Source organism: Artibeus jamaicensis, unplaced genomic scaffold, assembly GCF_021234435.1.
Source record: "Artibeus jamaicensis isolate MK-2021 breed Jamaican fruit bat unplaced genomic scaffold, CSHL_Jam_final contig_3176, whole genome shotgun sequence".
NCBI classification, from domain to species: domain Eukaryota; kingdom Metazoa; phylum Chordata; class Mammalia; order Chiroptera; family Phyllostomidae; genus Artibeus; species Artibeus jamaicensis.
The window spans coordinates 7,051,443-7,076,204 of NW_026521740.1; the positions used below are offsets into that span (position 1 = coordinate 7,051,443).

A 24,762-nucleotide genomic window follows, 5' to 3' on the forward strand; every position below is an offset into this window, starting at 1 on the left:
CCTATTTCAACCAATAGGATTGAGGCTTTCCCCATCCAATTGGAGATGTACAACTCTGACCAACCAGAGTGGCTCTATTCTGTATAATTAGGACAGTGCCTTTGGACCAATCAAACTTGGATGACTTGGATTCCTCTTTTGTATAATGAAGGACCAATCAGGGACTAGGGGCGGGCCCTTCTGTCCATATAAGCTCCCCTTGGGCTCTAAGAGAGCACTTTCCATTCCCATGATGACAGAATGTTGTGTTTTGCTGACTGAGCTGAAACAAGGAAGCTGTCTCACTGGAGCAGCACAGACCTAATCATTTTTCTTCTCACTCCACTGAGATTCCAGGGTCCAATATCATACTCCTCCTTTGCAAAGACACTAACGCCACTGCCTTCTCCCCATTTCCCTAGTAAAACTCCAGCCAAATACTAAGCACAACTGAACACCTACTGAGCACCTGCATACAAATAGCTGAACTGGGCCACGGGAAGACACAACACTGGTGCTGACTTGACCCACTTTGAATTCAGAACCACCCATTCCAATGAGATCAAAGCCATTCGGCAACCCAAATGCACTTCCTTTGCATGTGTTTTTCATGCTCTGAAACAATCATGCCACAGCATGTTTTCTCTTTTTAAAGATTTTATTTATTAATTTTTAGAGAGGGGAAAGGAGGGAAAGAGGGAGAGAAACATCAATGTATGGTTGCCTCTCATGAGCCTCCCACTGGGGACCTGGTCCCGCAACCCAGGCATGTGCCCTCGCCTGGAAATTGAACCAGTGATTCTTTGGTTCACAAGCTGGCACTCAGTCCGCTGAGCCACACAGGCCTGGGCAGCACAGTACATTTGCTTTATTCAAATCTCCTACCCCACCTCTTGCCCACATCCACACTCTCAGCTGCCTCATATTTCATTGATAAAACAGATGCTACTACACAAGAATTTCTTTATTTTTTATTGGTTAATTTCAAACACATGCCTCCTTTTTTCAATGGACAAAGTGTCTTTGCTCCTATTAAAGATCAAACTCTCCACTTAACTCTGGATCCAACCTCTGGCAAATAACACCTATCTTTCCTGCAACATCAATTTTTCTCTTTCTACTAGAACATCCCCATCACCACATAAGTTCTAATATTTCCTACCCTTAAAAGAGGAGGGGGAAAAAGAGATAGAGTAACAGAGACTTTCTAGCCCCCTATACACTTCCTAACTATTTCCTTATTTCTTTGCTCCTCTACATAGCAAATCATTTAAGAAATGTTTCTATAGCCATTCTATAGACAACCCCAGAACACACACTCTCCAACTTAGACCACCTCTCACCACCTCCACCATTGTTGCCTAAATCCAAGCCACCACCATCTGGATCAATCAATCAACTGCTTCTACCCTTACAACTGCATTCAGTTCTTCAAATAATAACAAGATCAATATTTTAAAATGCAAATTCTGGTTGACTCCTCTCTGATTACCCCACAAGCTTCCTATCACACATACAATAAAATTAAAATTCTTTGCCCTGGTCTACAAGAAATTTCACGACCTAGCATCTTTCTCTAGTCTAGATTCATCCCCTGCTTCTTTCTATCTCATTCACTGTGCCCCAAAAATAATCTTTTGTTTTCCAACTTACATGCACCGGCACTGTAAAACTATATTTGGTTTCATTACTGAATGCTAGGTGCTTTACTGCATCTTGCAGATAATGACAATGAGGCTCAGAGCATAGTCAGGCCACTTGCCCAAGACCCCATTCTTCCCCAGGTAAGTTCTAGACTGTGACCCATGCTTCTTCCTCCAAACTCTGTGCTCATTTAAAAAAAAAGTTTGCCCTGCTATACATTCTGCAGCCGGATTTCCCTAGGGAGGATAATTTCTTGGAGCACTTCACTTGCAAGTACTCTAGAAAGAACACTGGCTAGCTGATGATGCACTTTTCCTACCAGGTAAGTCTCACCCTGAGCCAGTCAAGAGCCATGTGAGTCCAGGAGTACAGTCCTTCTTATCCATTCTTTTACAAAAGTGAAAACTGAGGAGCCAAGAGGTCAAGCATATAATTGACATCAGGTCAGAGAGCTAGTAATTTGCAGAGCTGGAAGATTATACTTCAGGCTCTATTATTTTCTCAAATAATCTATTAAAATGACCTTGAGAATCTTTATTGTCCAAAGATTTTGAACTGGAGAGCTGACTCTCCAATCTTTCCAGTTCAGTTTTTGGCTGCTCTTCAAAAAACTATTTTAAAGTACTTTGCACAGCTTGAGCAATATTTTTCTCTAAGAGGACAGGAAGGTATGCAACGTGCCCATTGAACAAGAACTAATGACATTGTTATGAAGGGAGAAAAAAAAAGGATATCACTTCCATATCAATTTCAGCTCTTACACATTAACACCAAGCAATGACCTTTAAAATGAGGAAAGTACCAACTTAACGTGAATTGACAAGGATCTCAGAAATGAAGCATTAAAGTTGGCCAGACATTCAACTCTGTGGGTACATGGCTGAATAAGAGGAAATTAAAAATAACAAGAAAGTAACTCTTGAGTATTTGACTTAATTTTTTTCCTTTTATTGTATCTATACCAGTGGTCTATTACAATTTGTAAAAAATGGAAGAAATATTAAGATGATACTAAGACCTTGGCATTTAGGTAGCCAGTGATACCATAGTGGCCAGTTCTAGGGAACAGCTGTGGAAGACAACTTTTGATTTTAAACACATTTGTCCTTAAGTATAAGTTAAAAGCTAATTTTCATAAGTCATGTCATTGCATAGAGTTTAAATATAAACAACAGCTTGCTGGTCATTGAGTATATAATTTTTACTGTCCTTCTATGCCAATGTAGCTCTGGGTTGCATTATTTAGTCACTAGGCTTTCCAGATACCATTAAAAAAAGTACAAGTGTTACCAGCTCCTGACTGATTTCAGTCCATTTCTGACCCATATACCAGGGCAACTCCCCAATTTATTCCTTCCTTTCTTCCTTCCTTCATTCCTCTTTTTCTTTTGCTTCCCTTTTCTCTATTCTATCAATGCCTTAGTCTACTGAGCAAATAGCTCACCCACTTTATTCAACCGATTTGCCTAGAAACACTTTTGACCATCTCTATAAATCAAATCAGTCTTTGAAGGGTGGAGGTACTTTTTCTTCCAGTAACTGCCAACACAAAAAGAAATTCAGAACTAAAAGGTCCAAAGGTACATACTGTGGATGATATGGTTTGAAATAATTCCCCGGCCTTCCAGTTTCTTTCCCTGCAGCTCTTTTGCCAACATTGACAGAGAAAACACTTCAGGTTTGTGGGGGCTGAGGATGGGAGGACAGGGAAAGAGAGAGAAAAAGGGCAAGTCATGACAAAGAGCAGTCATGGTTGTCCCTCTCCAGGTCCAGATACTGCTGGGCTGTAAATCCTACTCATCTTGCAATCCAGCTCACATACCACCTCCTCTCAGGAGCCTTCCCAGACTAGGTCTCCCGCAGTTGTTATCAACTATTCTTATTGTTTTTCCCCTCATGTGTAAAATGGGGAAAATAAAAGAACCTGAAGCATGAGAGTGTTGTGTGGATTAAAAGACTCCATTCATGTAAAGTGATTACATGATAAGAACATGGTAATTCTAACCGATAATTTAGTAGTTGTTATTTATTACAAAACATCTGAGATTTTAAGGCTGTTTTGCTTAAAGCTTTCTTTATTTGCTTGCTTGCTTTGTTTACGTGTTTATACCTTGTTCCCTCAAGAGCGGAGGCAGTGTAATGAGGGCACATAGGTGGAGAGCACTTCTTATTCTTCACGTGTGGGTAGCTATGTTTAGGAGGCACACTGGGGAGCATACAGAGAACCTGTAAGACCACGTTGCCATGGTCACAAGGACCAGGGATCCACAAGACTGGAAACAAGTGGTATTTTAATTTTGTTATTAAAACCTATTCTCTCATGTGAATCACAATTCCAAGACAGAGAAACAGATCAGGGTAGCTTGTGATTTATCATTATTGTGATACGTGTATTTCAACTTAAAACTTTCCTAAAATAGCCGTACTCTTAGCCACACAGCAAAAGAAGAAGGTTGGAACACAACTTTGATGGTCCCCTGAGGCCAGAGCACAGAGAGCGTGGTTTTCTATGAGACTGAATGCCCCAGCCCCTGAAATGAGCAGCAGTCCTGAAGATAAGGCACTTCTGCAAAAGCGGATGGTGGCACCAGGCAAACCCCATGGATTCATATTCCTTTCATGATTTTATGAAGTTTTCATAGTCCCAGGGAATAGCTGAATTGATCATTGGACTAGATTTCTTGGAGATGATGAAGGATTCTTTCTTTCTTGTGGGTCACAAAGGGCCTGGAAGGGCACTTGAAGGGCCTTGAAAGAAGGATTTCAGCTTTTACTCTGAGTGTGTGGAGAGCTATTGACAAGTTGTGAGCCAAGGAGTGACATTCTGCTGTTGTGAGAGAAACGGAATATACGTGGAGAGGCTAGAAGCAGGACGGAGGATGACTGGTGGGGACTGCTGATTGGCAGGTGTGAGTCACCTGTCCTTTCTTACTTGAGTAAGAGCAAGTTTTTACCCTGGTTTTTGGTGGCTGCAATGTACCCCACTGAAATCTCTATTTCCTGGTCCTTATAACCGAACACATTCTGGTGACAATAAGCTGGCCAAAGAACTTTAAGATAATTGATAGCATTTTTTGGAACCCTGCTTAAAAGGAACCTTCGCGACTGGGAGCGAGTCTTCTTTCCCCTTTTTGGTTCCCCCTGTTGCCAGCCTGGAACATAAACATAATGGCTGGAGCCTCAAGGACCATCCTGAATCATGAGGTGACCTTTAATGGAAGCCCCATACTGGGTTAAACAGAAAGCACCAATAGATCCCTGATGGAAGCGTGGAGATGCCTCACCAATTCTGGATTGCCTATTTCTGGACTTGTTTCACATGAGAGAAGTGAACGTCCATTTTGTTTAAGCCATTGTTATTTTGGGGTTCTTGAGCTTCCATAGCTAAACTTAAGCATAACTGATGTAGGAGCCGTTGCAATAATCTAGGTGAGAGAGATGGTTGCTTGGACCAGAGAGGTAGGTAGCAAACAGGGTCAGGTTCCAGATTTTTTTTCTGAGTAGAGTCTATAGCATTTATAGATGGTTTAGGTACAGAGTGAGGGAAGGAGAAAGACTAAGAAGACTTTGGGTTCTGTGCTCCAGTGACTTGATGTTGGCATGATTTACAGAGATGCAGGGGCTAGGGGAGAGCATGTGTGGGTGTGGCGCTGGGGTGGGTGGACTCAAGAGGCTGGGGCGGTGGCAGGTTGGCCTTGCCAGAAGCAGGGAGAGACACAGTAAAACGGAGGAAAGGGAGACAGCCTGGGGCATAGATGGTGGGGAATGAGGAAGCTTCTGTTTTCTCAGGAAAGAATGCCAGGTCCTCAGCTGAGACTGCAGGGATGAAAAGCTGTGGGTGAAAATGGGGAGGCTCGAAGGGAGAGAAAAGTGTGAAGAACTCATTTTAGAGAAGAATTTCTGGGCAGTAATGAGTGAGCACCTATTTGAATTTGTGTTTATTGAAAGTGAAGCAGTTTGCAATGCTGTGTGTCTTTCTACAGGCCTGTCCAGGGGCCCTGTTGTGTTTAACTGGGTTTTGCCAGGCAAGTACTGTACACAGAAAAAAAAGGAGTAAGGGACCGAAGGGGTGTTTGCGAGACAGGAATCAGAATGATGGATCAGGAGTCGAAACTGGATAAAGAAGGAAGGAAACACTCAGGTTGGGCGATGGATTAGAAAGTTGAGGTTCTTGCAAAGTCTGAAAATTGCCAGAGTGTGGGCACTCAGGAAGCTACACAAAAGGACAGGAAGTGATGATGGTCAGAGGGTGTGAGTGTTAAAAGTGAATGGCTTGGGCGAGAGAGGTGAAAAGGCACCAGAGAGGGAAGGGATGAAGAAGCCCACGATACTGGAAAGCCTTCAAGGTGTTAAATAAAGTACATTAAATAGTAAGACGAATAAAACAATTTGTTCACCAATTACTATAATCAGTAGATTTATTAACTGGTTTGAACAAATATAGCATTCATCAGCACAAGTACTTTAAATTAAAAGGTGTTCTTTTGAAGGAACATTTACAGGACTTCAAAGGACTAAGTTTTATCCAAACATTTAAGCTTTTATTGGGTGAAAATACAAAGCATTTTTTCCCATTTGAAACTTCTTTGTATTTGGATGGGTATCCTTCTTTTTTTCTTCCATAAGGTTTTTTTTTTTCTTTTCTTTTTGGCAACTAGTCCATTAAAAAATTTTTTTAACTGACCTTTTTTCCCTCTAAAATTCTTCATCAAAATTTGTTTCTTCCGAGTTTCAACTTGCCCCCTTGTGCTTTCCTAAGTATTCACTCTTTAAAAAATAACTTTTATTCCCATACTTACTTGTTTAAAATTATTTTTTCTTTTTACTGATCCTAGAAAGAGGGAAAGGGAGCGAGAGAGGGAGAGAAACAGCGACATGACACAGAAACATCGGTTGGTTGCGTCTTGTGTGTGCCTCTGCTGGGACCGAACCCTCAATCCAGGCATGTGCCTTGACCAGGAGTCAAATCCAAGAACTTCCAGTTTGCAGGATGATGCCCAAGCAAGTGAGCCATACAGTCCGGTGCCCTTTTTTTTTTTTTTTGAGATGTTTATTTCCTTTCTTCCTGTTATCGCCTCACTGTTGTTTCGATTGCTGACCTTAGGAGAAAGAACCAGAGGTTCTCCACGCATTCTGTGAGAGAAATGTCTCGACCTGGGGCGGGTGGACCTTGTGAGCACAGCGCATCTCACACATTATTTTCTAATTGAAAAACGTTCACACTATGGGGCCAGGCCTCAGGTACAAGTCCGATTTGACAAAAGTGGTTTTGAAATACCATGGAAATTGCTTTGCTCCTTCCATATCTTAGTCGGTCTTCATTGACTCAAAAATCACTAATGGAGAGCCTCTTCTGGCCACTCGGTGTGTTGATTCACATTAATGGGCAATGACTGATTGGCTTAAATCTCTCCGGGGCATTCACGTTTCTAAAATGTGTGTATTAATGTAACAGAAGCTCTGATTCATGCAATAAACGTGAAACAAATCATTAATACTCTGGGATTTCCAGTGACCAGACAGAGGCTTCCTTTGTCTGCAGGCCCCACGCCGCCTTCCTACCCCTGAGAGAGTGGAGGGAGCAACAGAAAACTGGAGACACGTGTGTGTGTGCACCGCCACTTCATTTATAAGTCTCTGCGCCTCATGATCTATATGTCCCTCCTCCACTTTCAAGTCAGGAACCAGAGATACTCATGCATGTATTGGGGTTCAACCAATTTTTTTCTTAAATTGTAAGCTTTTTTAAAAAAAATTTTTAATTGTTTTTCAAATACAGTTTTCTGTCTTTTACTCTCATCCCAGCCCACCCCCCAGTCCTCCCCACCTCGGTCCCGTTTCCACCCCCCACTTAGTTTTTGTCCATGTGTCCTTTATACTTGTTCCTGTAAACCCTTCCCCCTTTCCCCTGAAACTCCCTCCCTTCTCCCCTCGAATTATAAGCTCTTGACCTCAGGATCCTAATCCCCTAATTTTCCGTAGAAAATTTTTTAGCTACCTAACTTTATAAAGGTTTCCAGGACAGTCATAGAGCCATGGTGGTCCCTGGCTCCTGGTTCTTCCTATATTCTGGTGTCAGTTCCGGGAATGTACCATCCGGAGTGAGTGGGGAGCCAGAGATGACAGGCACCAGTAATGGAGGTTTCCTGGTTCTCACTGTGGCCTGGCCTGAATGAGCTATAGCTCATCTTCAATTACCATGCAAATTATGAGGACAAAAGGACCCTGGCTGGGTGACAGTTCGTGCAGTGGTTGGTATAGTGAGGTTGAGGGTCAAACATGTAAGAGTGAGTGCAGCTCCCAGCCGGATTCCTAGTAGCTCTGTGATCCTGGACAAGTCGCTAAAGCCTCTGGTGATACAGCTTCTATGCATCGCAATAAATTGTTCTTACTGACAGTGTGGCTGTTGAGAGCAGCCCTTTCCTGCATCATCCATCCCCATCCGCGCTTCTGTGTTTGATGCAGCCTTGCTGCCCAGGTGGTTCCCTTGGAGGGAAGGGAGGCCTCGATGACATGGGAATGTTGGGGCTCTTTCCCCTGGTATCTGACAGCAGCATAACCTCCTCGAGTCCGCTCTGTACCCCTCACCCCTGTCTCTCTGGTCGCGACCCGGGATGAGTAGCTGCAGTGTGAGGAGCGAGCGGGAAGAAAGCTCTGTCTCCTTCCCGAGGTGGTGGAGGGCCTGGGCGTGTTGAATTCGGATTTACACCACTTGCTCCTTTACCGTCTCAGCAAAGTCTTGAATCTCTATCCCAGGATGTTTTATCGGTCTTTAGTGAAAAGCTCGGGATACCGAAGGAGAATCAAGTTTCTGAAATGAAGAAAAATTATATATATATATATATATATATATATATATATATATATATATATATATATATATATATATATGAAAAGAGGTTGTGCTTCTTCCTGCTGGTGACTGTTTACGAGAGGGAAGTCAGCGGGGCCCCCAAGAGGTCGCTGGTGGTGCAGGAACTGAGGCCACATTGTAGAAAAAGGGGGAAGGAAAAAAAAAAAAAACCCCAGAAACTTTCTTCCTTGTTGCGAATAATCGCCGTGCACCCGCCTCTCCCCAGGCAGAGGCAGTAATGTGACACCGGAGAGAAACCCGGAGACCCAAGCAGGGAGAGAGAGGGAAGAAGGAGGGGAGAGGGCTGCGGAGAGCCGGAGGGGGAAAGGGGAGGAGAAGGAGGAAAACCCCTGTCAAGGAGGTGGAGCGAGGGGCTGGTGTCCGCCTCCTGTTCCTCCCTGCCGTTTTTTAGAGGAGCCTAAACCGGGACAAAACACGCCGAGACCGACAGACACAAAGCCGGGGGTCCACGCTGGCGCTGGAGGCGAGCCCCGGCGGCCGCGAGCGAGCCCGAGGCGCCGCGGGACGCAGGGCGCGGGGGCGCTAGCGGGCAGGGCGCGGGCAGCGCCCCGAGCCGGGGCCGGGCACCTCGGCTGCTCGGGCCGCGGTGGCGGGGACCATGCCGAGGAAAGTCTCCTGAGCCCGGCAACTTCGGCCCCTCCCCGCCCCCACCCGGGCTGCCCTCCGCGCGGCCCTGCCCATGTGCAGACGGCCGGCCGGGCTCTCCTGCTTGCAGGCGGATGGGTGACCTTTTCCTGGCACGGGCAGACTGTGCGAGGCGGCGGAGCAGGCGATGAAGAAGAAGCAGCAGCAGCATCCCGGCGGCGGCGCAGATCCCTGGCCCCATGGGGCCCCTCTGGGGGGCGCTCCTCCTGGCCTGGGCAGCTGGAAGCGCCGGGTCTCCCAGCTGCCTTTCCTGCGCTTCTCCCTCCGGGACTACGGTTTCTGCATGGCCACCCTACTGGTCTTCTGCCTGGGCTCCCTCTTCTATCAGCTCAGCGGGGGACCTCCTCGCTTCCTGCTCGACCTGCGACAGTATTTGGGTAAGGAAGAGAGGCAGGCACTAGGGGGACGCTGGCCCGGAGAAGTTGTTCCGGGGGGTGGTGGGCAAGAGGCGCGCCTAGGACTTTGGGTGCTTCCCCTGCCCACCTGCCCGCTGCTGCGAGGCTTCCCAAGTGGGATGCCTGCGAGCTTCAGTGAAGCAGCCCAGGGCGTCTGCTCCTTCCCACTTGGCTGTCTGCCTGGGTCGACAGGCCGGACAGGTACCCCAAGGCGGGGCACTGCCTACCTTCCCCGCCTCCGCCACCCCATCTGGGCGGAGTGCCGGCGTGTGTTTGTGGGTGTGTGCGAGTGGGTGTATATTCAGTTCTGCCGCTCTGGAGAAAGGCAGCTACTGCCCTGTCCAGCTCTCAGGGCCGTGCGGGTGGGTTTAGCTCCTCTCCAGGGTGGGTTCTGCAAATTTTGTCCCTAAGTTCTCCTTCTGCCGTTGGTCTGGGTGGCCCAGAGACAGTTTTCAGGTTCTGCGCTGTCCCTGAGCTGCCTTGACCTTTGGCAGCCCCCGCTCGCCGGTGCCCCGCAGACAGCGGGACTTGGGGAGCGGGCTGTGCAGGCAGGTCTGGGGTTGTCAGAGGGCGTGAGTCAGGCTGATCGGCAGTGTTGCCTCTCTTGACCCCACGGTCCTCTGCGCTCTGTGTGTTTCAAGTCCGAACTTTTGTGGAGGATCCTGCTTGTTGTTTTAGGTACAAGGCTGCCTATTTTTAGTAGAGGTAAGGAAGAGGTTGTGCCGCGAGAAAAGAGCGGCTTCAGAGAGAGGGCGTGACCCGCAGCTCTTGGTCCAAGCGCCGGAAGCTAGCGGTGCCTGCACACCCAGGTCCCAGGTGCTACGCTGGCTCGCGCACCCAGGCCAAGGCAGGATGCAAACCTCCCACAAGTCTGTGGCCAGAAGAGGTCCTGCGAGGAAGATGGGAGAGGCTGGGAGGGCTCCACCTTCTTGCAGACCTGCGAGGTGATAAAACCAAAGCCACCGGCAAACATCCGGCGTCTGACTGACGCGAGCGGGTGCGCAAAGAGAAACCGCTAAAGCACTCGAACCATAATGGGCCAAATGACTCCGGCAGGCTGCAGGCTGCCACCCTTACCCACCCGAGTCCCGTTTTCAAAGGAAAAAACCACTTCAGCAAAGTGACACGTGTTAGAGTTTTTTGAAATGTAAACTCAGATCAAATAATATTCTTTCTATGTAGAGAAGCTCAGATTTTAAAAGTAGCACTTCTATTTCTGAAGAAACTTTGGGGAATTATGGTTTTGTAAGATTAAAGGAAAATATAGTCCAAGTAGATTTCCAAAGTATGATCTTAAGCATCTGGTTTTTAAGAAGACTTGGGGTCCTATGCACTTTTTCTAGGGAGTCAGATCTCTTCTTTCCCTGAGTTCTGTATTTTGGAGTCTCCTAGCTTCACCGGCTCTCAGACACCTGCTAGTGCCACAGAGGTAACTATGTTTTACCACCAACAACAATCACCGTTACCTGGCTTGGGAAAGTGATTGCTTTTGAAGCTCAGGAGTCCTTCTCCATAAAATCTGGTAACGAATTCTTTGGACAAGTTTCATTTCAGCAAAATATGGAAGCCAGTGGTGCAGGGAACATACAGGGGATGGGGAAGCAAGACATTTGTGTTGAGTGTGCTCAGGAGCACTTGGCTTTGGGCAGGGCACTGCATCGTCATGGGCCTCAGTGTTTTAGGTAAAATTGGGCTGGACTAGGTTGTCTCACACCTCCACCTGGCTCCTGAAATGTTGTGGTTTTGATATTCTTCTTGGGGGTAGACAAATCTGGGGGGATGAAAGAACAAAGACATCATTAAGGTAAGATGATGAAACTTGGATATCTACCACATTAATCATCTGAAAATTCAGATACATGTTGTATCCAGAATTTAGTGCATTCATTACGTATTTCAAAAAATGACACCTCATACACTTGGGTGAATGCACAGCATTCACTCAGGGGAGCAGGAAGAACTAAAGGGTTATGCATCACTCTTATTACAAACTGATCATTAAATTTCCGACTGAGGTGATTCGTTACAAAAAAATGACATCACTGTGAACTGAAAATAGAATGTCCTTGGCCAAATTTGGCCCTTGTTGTTTTGTTATACAAATAAAAGTATTTTGGGGCAAAATGGGCTTGTGGTCCCGAAGAGGGTCTAAAATATACCCTTAATAATCTGAGGCCAAGGTATCTGTAGAATTAGTTTCCTCTTGTTTCCTCCATTCTATTATTTTAGTGTCTGTCAAAACAAAATTTGCTGTTAGTAAACACATCCTCTCAGTTTCCCTAGTTAGCCAGTTTTGGAGGTAAATATTTTTCTTAAATATAAGTTCATGTAAAGACATAATTTTCCAAATCTAAATAACATTTATAACAAACATTTTTCTTGACAGGATATTATTTTAATATACTTGTGCAATATTATGCATCTGACACATAGTTACTTGATAGCTATTTGTTGAAGTAATGATTGAACCTGTTGTATCAAATTGGCAGTGTACTTAATATACTGAATATTGACTATTCTCATAGGGAATATGAGATAGGACCGCTCACGAGAAAAACTACATTATGGTTTATGTGCCAGCCCACGCAGGAGCAGGATGAATTGTCTCAGCACAGTAATAGTATAGGTAGGTCCTACTGCTATTCTCATTTTTTATATGGGAGAAGTAAAGGCAAAGAGGTTCACTGACTTGCTGAAAGACACACAGCACATAATACAAGACCTGAACCCAAATCTGAGTCAGGACTCACTGTATAGCACTGAGCAGTTTAAGAGATAAAATGGGAATACAGCCAAAATGCAAGTGGGCATCTGAAGAACTAACTGGCAAAAAATGGTCATACTTATTTGCATAATTTCACTTTCCTTTACTTGACATTTTTACTAAGTATCTTGAGGGACCAACAGAAGAAAAATAATTCAAGCAGCAGGTCTACTCAAACTCCACCTTCCTGTATTCATATCCGAGTTGCTGCCTTTATGTGCTAGGGAACTCCAAGCCACACAACTGGAGGTGATGTGAATTGGAATCATAAAGTCTTGATCTTTCTCTCTTTCTCTCTCTTTGTTCTTCGTCTGGACTAGTGCTTCTCAGTGTGGTCCCCAGGCCTGCAGCATCAGCATCACCTGGGAGCTTGCTACACATGCACATTCTCAGCTCTCATCCCAGGAATGAGGTCTCATCCTGCGGAATGAAAGAGCCTGGGTGTGGGACTCAGCAGTCTGTGCTTCAGCAGTTCTTCCAGGTGATTCCAATGCCTGCTCAAGTTCGAGAACCATTGTTCTGGAGTACGGTATTGCTTTCAGGCAGCTTCCTGTATATTTGAAAGGGGAGATGAGAGAGAGGAGAGATTTATAAACTTTTAAAGGTGCTGTACACGGTTTCATTTCTTTAAAAACTTTTGAAATATTTTTAATTGGTTGATTTTAGAGATGAGGTTGTGGGGAGAGAGAGAGAGAGATTTATTTGTTTGTTCCACTTATTTATGCATTCATTGGTTGCTCTGACTGGGCATTGAACCTGAAATCTTGGTGTATTGGGATGATGCCTTTACTAACTGAGCAACCCATTCAGGGCTAAATTTTGACTTTGTTAAAAAACATATTTTATTGATTATGCCATTACAGTTGTTCTATTTCCCCCCTTCATTCCCCTCCACCCTGCACACCCCCTCCCCCATCATTCCCCCCCTTTATTTTATGACCATGTGTCTCAAGTTCTTTAGATTCTATATTTCCCACACTATTCTTGCCCTCCCCCCTGTCTATTTTCTACCTACCCTCTATGCTACTTATTTTCTGTACCTTCTCGCCCCCTTCTCCTTCTCCCACTCCCCTAAATCTTGACTTTTAAAAATGCATCTTCTTTGCTGCTTAAGCCCCATTGTTTCAAGGAAAGGACCAGCCAACAGCTGCAGTCCCAGCTGGCTCTAGACATTCTGAAGTTGGGGTGAAGCAGGGCAACCAGTAAGTACAGTGTGAGGAAGGGAGGGAGAGGAGTGAATAATGATGCTTTTTCTTCCTACAGGAGCCAGGGTCAGACAGTTCCTTCTTTTTAGTCATTTGGGGGGAAGGCAAAGTCTGTTCACATTCAGAAATGGGAAAGCAAGGTAGGGGAGGAAAACTAGGCAGGGGTAACTGTTGTCCTGACCTTTTCCCTCCTTGAAATGGGTGGAGAGAGAGCACAAACAAGACCCAGGGATAGTCAGACGAATACAGCAAATTGCTGTACTTGGAGACCATAGTCTTTTCAGTTCAGTGAAATGATTACTTTTTGTCTAAGCAGCATTCAGACTGTGATTTGCTATGGGAAATAAACCAACAACTAAAATCTCCCCCAGAAATTAGGTTATGTTTTAGCCTCTGCCAGTAGCCTCATTACTTATGATCTGTGGAAATATCAAAAACTTGGAATAACACTCACTACCCTGATGTAAACGGAATAAACCAGATGGCTTACTACTGATCTTATACTACCAGCAAACTCTAATGATTTATCATCAAGCCTTGGATTTGTGATTTAGCCTTTATGGGAACTGAATTTGTTGGATTGATCTCAGGTTAATATGCTTTCCTTTCTATTTTTAATTTATACTCCTTTAAATGGGGGTATACTTCTCTGGTTTCCAAAATTGCCGATATTGCTCTCTCTCTCTCTCTCTCCATATATATGTATGTATGTATATATATATGTGTGTGTGTGTTATATAAACATATAACTAGCAAATTTAGAATTTTCTAAGTTTAAATGAATTTAAAGAAAAATATGAAAATAAACATCCAGATCTGTTACAAAATAGTTTCTCTAAACCTTAAAAGCCAAATTTAGTTTTTCTTCTGCACCTCAGGTATGGATTATGTATAGTACTCCAGGCCCCAGACAGCAATCTAGGAAGCGACTGAATAAAATATGATGTTATCAGTAGAAATTGTTGACATAAAAAGAAAATGACATTCTTGTTCATAGCTGAAAATTTGTCTTATAGGGTTGGATGGGGACACAGCAGCACTGTATTAGAGGAAGAAAAGAAAGTAGAATTTGACTGTGGTGGTCTGTTCCATAAACACACAGAATGAATGGTGAAAAGCATTCTGCCTTGTAAACTATTTTTAATGTAGACTAGTCTTAGTATGAATTGTTTAAAAATACATATAAATATGTATTATCTGGATACCGTCTTTCTTCAAATTCCCTGTCATCAAGCCAGGCTTAAAACACTGGTTGGTTTTGTATTTGTGAAACTGGAATAAAAGTGGTCAAGTGTTTTGAGTCTCAAGAGAAACAGTATCTTTTGCTTCCCCAGTGGGAAGCCGCAGGAGAAGGACGGGAGCTGGCCCTGCAGTAATACTCGGAGGTTCAGTGACGGTCAATGATAAGGCCTCTTATCTGATGCATGGTGGCCACTAAAATTATTAAGAATTATAACTTGCTAATTTGTTTTGGAACAAAGTAAGACTTAATGACAAATGTACTTTGCCTTACCTATATTCATTTTTACTGTAGAAACTCAACTTTAAGCAAACAGTGATGAACATAAACCCCTTTTTTATCAGAAATGGGGACAGAAGCACTAATATTTCACCCAAAATTCTTTACAAAAGTGAAGAGTGTAGCAATTATTGTGTAAGAAAATGCCAAATGAAGCACACTTTAGTATATGCTGTTCATGTTTAAGCAGCTTGACGTATAATTTGCAGACCACACAATGCACCCATTTAAAGTTTCAATAGCTTAATAGTTTTTAATAGTTGTTTTTGATGTAGTCACAGGTCAGTGCAACCATTGCTATAGTGAACTTTAGGGTATTTCATCACCACAAAGAGAAACCTGCTATCCTTTGGCTAACTCACTAGTTCTTCTTCCCCCTTCCCCACTCCACCCTTAAGGGGTTACTAATCGACTTTCTGTCTCCATAAATTTGCCTATTCTGGACCTTTCATAGAAATGGAATAACATAACATGGGGTCTTCTGGGATTTGCTTTATTCACTTAGCATTTTGTTTTCAAGGTTCACTCATCCATGTTGTAGCAGGTTATCTGTACTTTGTTTTCATGGGTGAATACTGTTCCACTGTATGAATTTTGTCTATTCACTCATTGATGGATATTTCCATCTTTTGTCTATTATAAATAGTGCTGTTATAAATATTCATGTACAAGCTTTTGTTTGAACACTTATTTCCTGTCCTTTTGGGTATACACCCAGCAGTGGAATTGCTGGGCCATATGATAATACTGTGTTTAAGAGCTGCTAAGCTGTTTTGCACAATGGCTGCCCCATTGTGCATCCCCACCAGCAGTGCATGAGAGTTCCAGGTTCTTCACATCCTCACCAACACTGGCCATTTTCCATTATTTTGATCATAGCCATCCTAGTGGGCGTGAGCCGGTATCTTACTGTGGTTCTGTTCTGTGCTCCCCTAGTGGCTAGTTACGTTGAGTGTCTTTCACTGTGCTTGTTGACCACTTGTGTATCTTCTTTGTTTTTTTTAAATATATTTTATTGATTATGCCATTACAGTTGTTCTATTTTCCCCTCTTCATTTCCCTCCACACTGCACACCCCTCCCCCACCCTTCCCCCTTTAGTTTATGACCATGTGTCTCAAGTTCTTTAGATTCTATATTTCCCCTACTATTCTTGCCCTCCCCCTTATCTATTTTCTACCTACCGTCTGTGCTACTTATTTTCTGTACCTTCTCCCCCCTTCTCCTTCTCCCACTCCCCTGTTGCTAACCCTCCATGTGATCTTCATTTCTATGGTTCTGCTCCTGATCTAGCTGTCCTCTTAGTTTGCTTTTGCTTTAGGTGTGGTTGTTAATAACTGTGAGTTTGCTGTCCTTTCACTGTTCATCTTTTTTATCTTCTTTTTCTTAGGTAAGTCCCTTTAACATTTCATATGTATCTTCTTTGGAAAAATGCCTATTCACATTCTTTGCCCATTTTTGAGTTGGGTTGTTGTCTATTTTTGTTTGTTTTAAGTGTTCTTTATACATTCTGGATACGAGGCTCTTATCAGATATACAATGTTACTATTTATTTTGAAGTTGCAAATGATGACACAGGTGGAAACACAATACTGTTACGTATCATTCTCAATATCATAGGTATGCACCTCTCAAAGCACAAGAAATTCATTTTATGCTTCAGTCACTTTCAAAGTACTAAGTACAGTGTACAGTGTCTAGGGTGATATAGTAAAACCTAAGTAAATTCCTAACAATTGATCGAAAGCAAGAACCTCATAGAAAGCATCTGGGGGGGCTTTTTTACAGTACTTCAAATCTTAAACACTTTGGCTCTCTGCATTTAGCGCTAACATATGATAATTTATGGATAGCTAGCACTTTGATGTCACAAAGATTCCTGCAACTTGGATGTGGAATCTAAGCATGGCCAATTTTGAACAACAGATTACGGTGCAGTGGATGGGAGTATTTGTCTTTGTATTTGCTCATGAGAATGGAGCTGATGAGCTCAGCAGGGGGAAGCATTTGGGTGCATTATGTTCTTTATATGATGCGCGACAAGGCTATCAAGGATCGTGAGTGTTCTCATAAAAGTGGAATTCATACACAATTCATTTTGCATTCACATTGTTTGTGGTTTAGCATACAGGACAAATATATAAGGACAATATTTCCTGCCTCTGTTTCTCCAAAGTAAAATAACTTACAAACTTTAGGAAGAAATGTTTTCCAAAAATGTTTGAATTTTTTAGTAGGTTTTAAAAATATATAGTGTCAAAATAGGAAGCTTTAAAATAAAGACAGCCAGTTCCATGCCACTTGGTATAGCTTCAATTTGAATAATTTGTAACAGTTTCATATTAATAATTACCAGGGAGCCACATTAGCTATTTAGCATTTAGGACGTGCTATACCACTTGGGCTGTCTCCAGTTTTCTGTCACCTATCTGCAATTTCCCAAGATAGCCACCGACTCATTTTCCTTGCCCACCTTCACCTCACTGCCTGCCTTTGCTTCTGCTGTTGCTTCTATGTGGATGGTTTGAGGACACTAAAGTTCCATCGATGATCTCTGAACTCCTGCGGCATTTATGTCATGATCACTTCTGAAGTTTTGACAGTCTACCTTGTACTGTGATAATTTGAGGGCAAGCTCCTTGAAAGGAGGAAGCTTATTCAGCGCCTTCCATCTCTTCTCGGACCCCTCTCCAGGGCTCTCTGCACAGGCCTGCAGGCAGGGTCTCTGGATTCAGTAGCGTATTCACGAAGCAGACTGCTCTTTGTTAGGGTTCCTTAGCCTGTTTTGTTTGATCACTATTTTAAGCAGACAACATGGAGAGGGGTGCCAGGAAAGACTCATACTCAGTTGATGTCTACAGCCCATCTCTTCCAGGCTGTTTGGAGTGTGTGCTCCAAGCAAAGGCATTAGAACCACCACGGCACATAGTTTTTTAAACATTGCCTTCTGTGTACAGGGATCATGGTCCACCTCTGACCTGTAGGGATTTTGAGGTGTATTTGCAGGGCTCTCCCTGTAATTAAGAACATCCAAGGTCAATCAAGAGCTTTGGCTGCATACAAACAGAATGCAAAATTCTTGTTTCTTGTCATTTTCTTGAACCCCCGGCCAGCTGTTTTGGGAGTGTGCAAAACAGTAGTTTATTTCTCTCTCTAGGAAAGTGTCTTTCCTGGGTAGTGATTTGTTTTAAATTAGCTAGTACATGTCCAGCATGACTTTGAGTCTTTAAGCAGAGGAAACCATCAGATGATGTGGTTTTTGAAATAGTGGCTGCATGGACTTTAACCTAGAATTGCAAAGTGGTAGACTGTATAATTAGGGCTTGGTGCACAAACCCAGTCACCCTATTTTGATGAAAGATATTGAAATAACCTTAAGCCATGGCTTTAAATAATTCTTTCTCCATTCATTAATAGATGATTTAAATAACCAACCATTTACATTCAACCATACTGCATTTCTGGGAACACCACTGATATTTTTCAAGTTCAGTGAGCATGACTTTCATAGTCTTGATGAAAATAAAAATGAAAGTATTCTGAAACATAAATTCCTTTGTTCAAAAGTCATTCATCAAATATTCATTGAAGGCCTTCTGTGGGCCAGAAGCCTCAGAAATTAGAAAAAGTATACTTTAGAGCAGTAATCTTGGTGTGAATCGTTGTGTTACCACTTATCTGCTGTGAATATTTGTGCCAATTTTTTTATTCCTCTGAACCGTGGGTGTTTCGATCTATACAATGGGATTAATAATTGCTATTTATAGAGCACCTCTCTAACTCAAGGCCCAGCATCCGAATTCAATGTGTCCATTTTCTCACCTTACTCCTTGCCTCTCTCAGACTCCCTCTTCTTCTGGCACACATGAACTTGTGCACATGTGCACACACATGCATACATGCTCATACACACATGCATACTAGTAAAGTATGCAAATTCACCATGGCTTGGCTTCTATTGAAAGGACCATGGTGACCAAGAAATATGAAATTGCCAAACTAGTCTAGCATTTTATGGTTTATCTTGTCACTTTCACCCTTAGATTGGCAAAGGCTCTTCAACAGCTAACAAACTCCTGTCATTTGCCCCATTAATTACACACACACAAACCTTCCTGCTTTTTATCGTCTCTTCTGCTACCCGCAAATAGTCTTGAAAAAAACACATTCTTTTCCCAGCCTGCTTTCTTCCATTTTGAATTTATGCACTGTTTCTCCACTGTGTTCACAAAATAAAAATAGTTGTGCAGAGGGAGTGTGGTGCAGTTTACTCTCTGGGATCGCCAGCTGTTCTAGGGCTGGACTAGCGATCCAAAAATCACACCTTTCCAAACAGTTGTAATGCCAAGCATACACTCTGACGGCTTGAGAATGGCCACTTATGATGGACTTAACCACACCCAGTAGTAAGGACACTTTCTTTCCTCTGCTTCTACAGGAGGTCAGGGCAATAGTCGTGAACCAAAGATCCTGTCTTTGTCAAGAGGCCAGTGAACTTGCTTCTGTTTTCCTTTTTCACTTCTTTGTGTCGCTTTGACCTGCTCAGTCTCTGATGGGTGTTGGGGCAAGTGAGAGCTACAGGGTCATTACCAACCATTGCAGCTGGTCACCAATCCCTTGAGAAGTTGAAAGCAAAAGTGATTTTACGTTATTTAAGAGAAAGTTAAATTTTGTCCAGGGAAACCATGACCTTGCAATTCCAGCACAGAACTTCCTGCTTTGACATGAAGGCTTCTTGGCACGAATGCCTTCCCGCTGGCGTAAGAGAACTGTCAGGCAGCACGTGCGGGTTGATGGAAGAGGAACTGGACCTGGGTCTGGAACGAGTCCCTAAAGAATTCAGTGATCAGTGCTGTTATGTCACACAAGCCTCCTAGGCTTAAGTTTCTGAATCTCTAAAGTGAAGAAGTTTCATTATGTCTGGGATTCTCTTGGTTTTCTTCCCTAGGAACCCTGTGAGCAGCAATATTTCTATGTGGCCCTGATGGTCCATCTGGGAATATGTCCCACTACCAGGAAAGGGAGAATGGGTTGGTTTGGGGGTTCCTTAAAAAAGTTTTCTAGGTGAATTTCATAGGCAATCCCAAGGGCTGGTGCCTCTCTTTCTCTTTTGCATCACTGAGTTAGATGCTTTCTAAGGTTCCATCTCCTCTTAAAATCATGTATTGAAAGAGATAAGAAACAACCTAACTGTAGCAAATGAAAATGTAAGGTTATTTCTTTTGGAGCCAAATGCTTATATGAAAGATTGCAAGAATCAAGTGACTAAGACAAACTGAATATGCAAAAATATTCTAGCTCAATATTTTAAGAGTTTTAATCATAATTGTGTTTTCCCTAAAAAATACCAGTTTGCCCCAGCCTATTTGGGAAGTCATGGGAGAATCTCACTCTAGAAATTGTGCGGAATGGAATGTCCTTAGCAAGGCAGAGTGAAAGAGATGGGGGGAGGGGAGGAGATAGACTAAGCCGTGGCTTTCCAGAATCCAGGGTCTACCAGGGTGGTAGGAACAAAGAAGCAAAACAAATAGAATTAAATAGCTTGTGTTGTTCAAAGAGGATTCTCACAACCCCAACTCAGCTGCCTGCTACTGGTCGTCCCATTCTGAGGTGGACAGATCCACTGGCTGAGGGGAGTCATTACCATGGGGGGAGCTACTTCCCCGTAGCTTCCAGCTACTTCTGCTAATGCTTCTTCTGGGAACTGTGTAGAACAGTCTATTGAATTTCTTCCTCTTTCAAAGAATTGAAGATATGATGATTGTCATTTGTAACCCCCTTCCCCCAAATGCATAAATCTTGTCCAGACAAATAGGTCTATTTTCCAGTTTCTCATCTGAAGTCACTTTCAGATACAGAAAGCACAAAACAACAAAGAAAAAACAACATTAAATAGAAACCTTCTGAACAATAATACCCCATAAACAATGCAAAAGATGCCAAGATTGGAAACAAATGTTTCTCCAGGAAATGGGATTAATATACAGGTGGATCAATAAACCAATAAGAAAAAGAGAATTCACGAGATAAATGGGCAAAGAATATGAGCAGGCAATTCACAGAAAAGGAAGCTCAAGTGGCCCATAAGTACATGAAAATAGGAAATGATGTTCATTCCCTTGTGCATCTTGTCATTTTGCTCTGTCAATATGATCCTTCACTGGCCTGAAGAACTGAGAAATATGCCAGTTCCTTTTGTTGGACAGCCTACTTCATGGATAGAAGTTGCTACCAGAAGTGACTGTCTTGGAAACTGCCTTTTTTTTTAGAATGACTACCACATTCACCACTGTCCTGTAGTGATGGTGGGAAGTAGACCCAGGTTTCAGGACCTGAATACAAAGTTTCATTGAGATTTTGGGGCCACACTTGTGTTGGGGCGTCTGCCAATGGAGATGCCCTTCTGTACACCAGGAACCACGGCCAGCAAGCAAAGGGCCCTTCGCCTTCATCCCTGCTTCCCTCCACCCCGAGACTTTGCTGAGTTGGCAAAAAGCATGGGAAAGAAGGAACTGACGTGGTGCTTAGACCACAGCATCTTATCTTGCCTGGAAGTATTTTCTCAATATACAAGAAAGCTTTCCAGAAACGGGACTGCAGATTTCTTGTGAATTCATTCTGCTGGTGTGTCAAGATTCATCCAACGACGTGCCAAAAAATGTGTACAATCACGTACAGATTTAGTCACCTCAAGAGGAAGTTATTTTTACCACAGTGGTGAAGAAACCAACGTGGCAACTGGCAGAGAGGCCAAGGCAAGGCCGAGGAAGGTGGGGTATCTGAGCAGCTGGGGCCTGGGCACACTTACATCTCCAGTCTCGCCAGACCGTCCTCGGGATTGCGGTCCCCTCTGAGCGGGTTGAAGGAGGAGTTCCTGTGTGCAGGACCTGCACGGAGGAGCGGAATGTGGACGTGACCTCAGAGTGTGATGCCGTTGAAGCAGAGTGGGGCTCACACTGGTTACTCCTGTGAACGTGCCGTGTGCCCTCCACAGCAGTTCTACAGAAGCCGCTCTCTACCTGAGGTCTGCAGAGCACGTTGGACGTGAAAGAGGAGGAAGGGATTCCAGAAAGCTACATACAGATCAAAACTAAATGGCGCGGTGTCTTTGTTCTGCTTTGGCAGATCACAGGATGGAGACTGTATTATTTTCTTTGCCTGTGTTTTCCCCAGCTCCAAAGGTGGCTCATGTTTGCTTGCCCAGCAGAGATCCAAGGCCTTAAGGAGTCTGCAGTGTTTGGGGTTATGTCCCTCCAGTCCTGCTGCGAGGTGAAGCGGTTCCCAGAAATTAGAGGGAGGGGGGAGGAAATATCTGTTAGCATCCGCAACCTCTGTTTTTCTATTGCCCTTTTCACATAGACAAAGGATCTCTAGAGCTACCACTTAGGGAAAATATTCTGAGTCTCACAGTTTTCTAGCTTGACAGTGAACTTTTCAAATGCGTTTGGACAAACTTTATTCAGGCATTCTTGGGCTTGCTCTCCTGTTTCTTATCATGGGGACGAGGCCAGCGGGTTCTATGTGTTCGTGTCCTGATCATTAACAATGGTGTCACTCTCTGACCTGCCCTCTGGCCTAGTGAGTGTGTGCGTAGGCGTATTGTTAGGTGTGCTCCTTAGCTTGGTAGGGAAAACATACTAGAACATTCTTTGGTTTCTGGGTGGGCTTCTGTCATTGTGTTTTGTTTCTTTTATGGCATATTGCATTCCTGTTTCAAAATGTAGCCCCCTTACACCAGATTAGTCCTGGCTATCTGGTGGGAATGATAGGCGGCTTTTTGTTAATTTTAGAGTAAGTCTTGCCCACAATGCTTATCCTTCATTGAAGTTTCACATCAAGGAGACGTAGAGGCTCAGAGAACATATGTTTTCCTATTGCTTTCATATGCCCTCCCTCCAGTGTGCTTGGCAGTCGCCCTCTCTGTCCTCTCCTCCGTCTATTCAGGTTCATTCCTTCAACCAGTGCTTGTCAGACCCAGTCATGTGCTGTGTGCTCGAGACAGTGTGACTTAAATGTATAGGCTTTTATTTGGCTGTGACTTATGACACTTTAGCCTTCTGCTTCCTTATACCAGCTCATCTCAAACATTAATGTGCATTCCGATCACCAGGGGATTTGTTAAAAACTGTGGATGCTCGTGAGGTAGGTCTGAGATGGGAGGGGAGTGCTGAGACTCTGTATTTTCCTCAAGCTCCTAGGTGTTAGCAGGGCCCCAGGTGGAGGGCCACACTCTCAGTGGCAAGGGTCCACACGGTGACATTCCCGGGAAGTCATCAGTACCCATTACCAGACAAACGGGTAAGGGTTCAGCCCAGCTTGTTAACCATCTATGCTATGAAACACTTTATACATTTCTTTTTAACAGAATTTTCATTCACCAATTTGATCATCTGAATTTAAGAACATTAGATTTTTCTTAAGGGATAATGACATGCTTGTCTGATTCAAGTTTAGAAGTACCTGTTTTTATTAGAGTCTGCCATCCACAGTATTGAAATGCATGCAGGCTGTTTGGAGATTTGGGAACATACAAATTTTGATCTAATGTCAAGTTCATTAGTAATTATAGGAAGTAAAACAATTGGTCTTGGGTGTGAAGTTTCTTCAAATAGTTCCTGAAGACTCTCACCTTGTTTTAAAATTTTATGTTTAAAAAAATTAAAATTTGCTGTTGAGGCATAGTATCAGGATTCATTGCCAAGTGTTCCTACTATCCAAATGCTCCAGGTAAAGTTTTCTCCTGGCCAGAGCAAATTATTGGATGCAAACAGAGCAAATAATTAGAACGACTTTGTAGAATACTTTAAAAGCACTATTTTAAGAAATAGTGGACCCTGTTAATACCCGATCATTGGAGAAAGCTTGGAAACAGAGAAAAGCACATGAAGAGAATAAAAACATGTTAATTCCTTTATCACAGTTGCGTTGGTTTGGTTACATGGTTCCTTCCTGTGCTTGGTAGTGTCACAAATGTGATTCCACGTGTTTATGTGTTTTTTTCACATTAGTTTTCCTGGTGGCAGAGTATCTTGTGAAATAATTCCTTTTGCAAAACTTTTTATTTTGAGCCCAGTTCCAGTTTTTAGTGATTCAAGATAAAGCTGTGATAAACATTATCAAATTTTTGCATACTTTTCTGCTTCCCTGGGTAAATTCCTAGACTTAGAATTGCAGGGTTAAAGTATGTACCCATTTTTAAATTGCTTTTAGCACAAATTGCTGTGTTTTTGGTGTATTTCACCAGCAGTCTATAGCCTGTTTGTACTCATACTTTTTTTGAAATAAGTGATTCTTCTTTTTTTTAAGATTTTATTTATTTTCTTTAGAGGGGGAAGGGAAGGAGTGAGGGAGAGAAACATCAATGTATGGTTGCCCCTTGTGCATTCCCCGTTGGTAAATGGCCTGCAACCCAGGCATGTGCCCTGACTGGGAATTGAACCTCGATCCTTTGGTTCTCAGGCCTGCGCTCAATCCACTGAGCCATGCCAGCCAGGGCATGTGCTCATACTTTTATAAACACTGGACACAGTCTTATAAAACTCCTTACCCATTCAATTGGTAAAAAATAATATTCTTAGGCTCTAATTTGCATTTGTTTTAATATTAGTGAAATTGAGCAGTTTGATGATGTTTATAAGTTTATAAAATATCTTTTTTGAATTACAGCTTTGCTCTTTCCCTTTTTCCCCTATAGATGGTTTTTTCTCTTATCAATTACAAGAGTTCTTTAGAGACAAT

General features: G+C 43.2%; 1 protein-coding gene across 1 annotated transcript in view; it reads left to right on the forward strand.

The window, feature by feature from the left end:
• Positions 1 to 8,716: 8,716 nt before the first annotated feature.
• The window catches only part of UST (uronyl 2-sulfotransferase), a 265,128-nt gene continuing 249,082 nt past the window's right edge, over positions 8,717 to 24,762 (forward strand). The window contains exon 1 of the mRNA XM_037156825.2: positions 8,717 to 9,519. Coding sequence (XP_037012720.2) covers positions 9,270 to 9,519 — 250 coding nt within the window. The 5' untranslated portion in view covers positions 8,717 to 9,269. The remainder of the gene's footprint in view (positions 9,520 to 24,762) is intronic.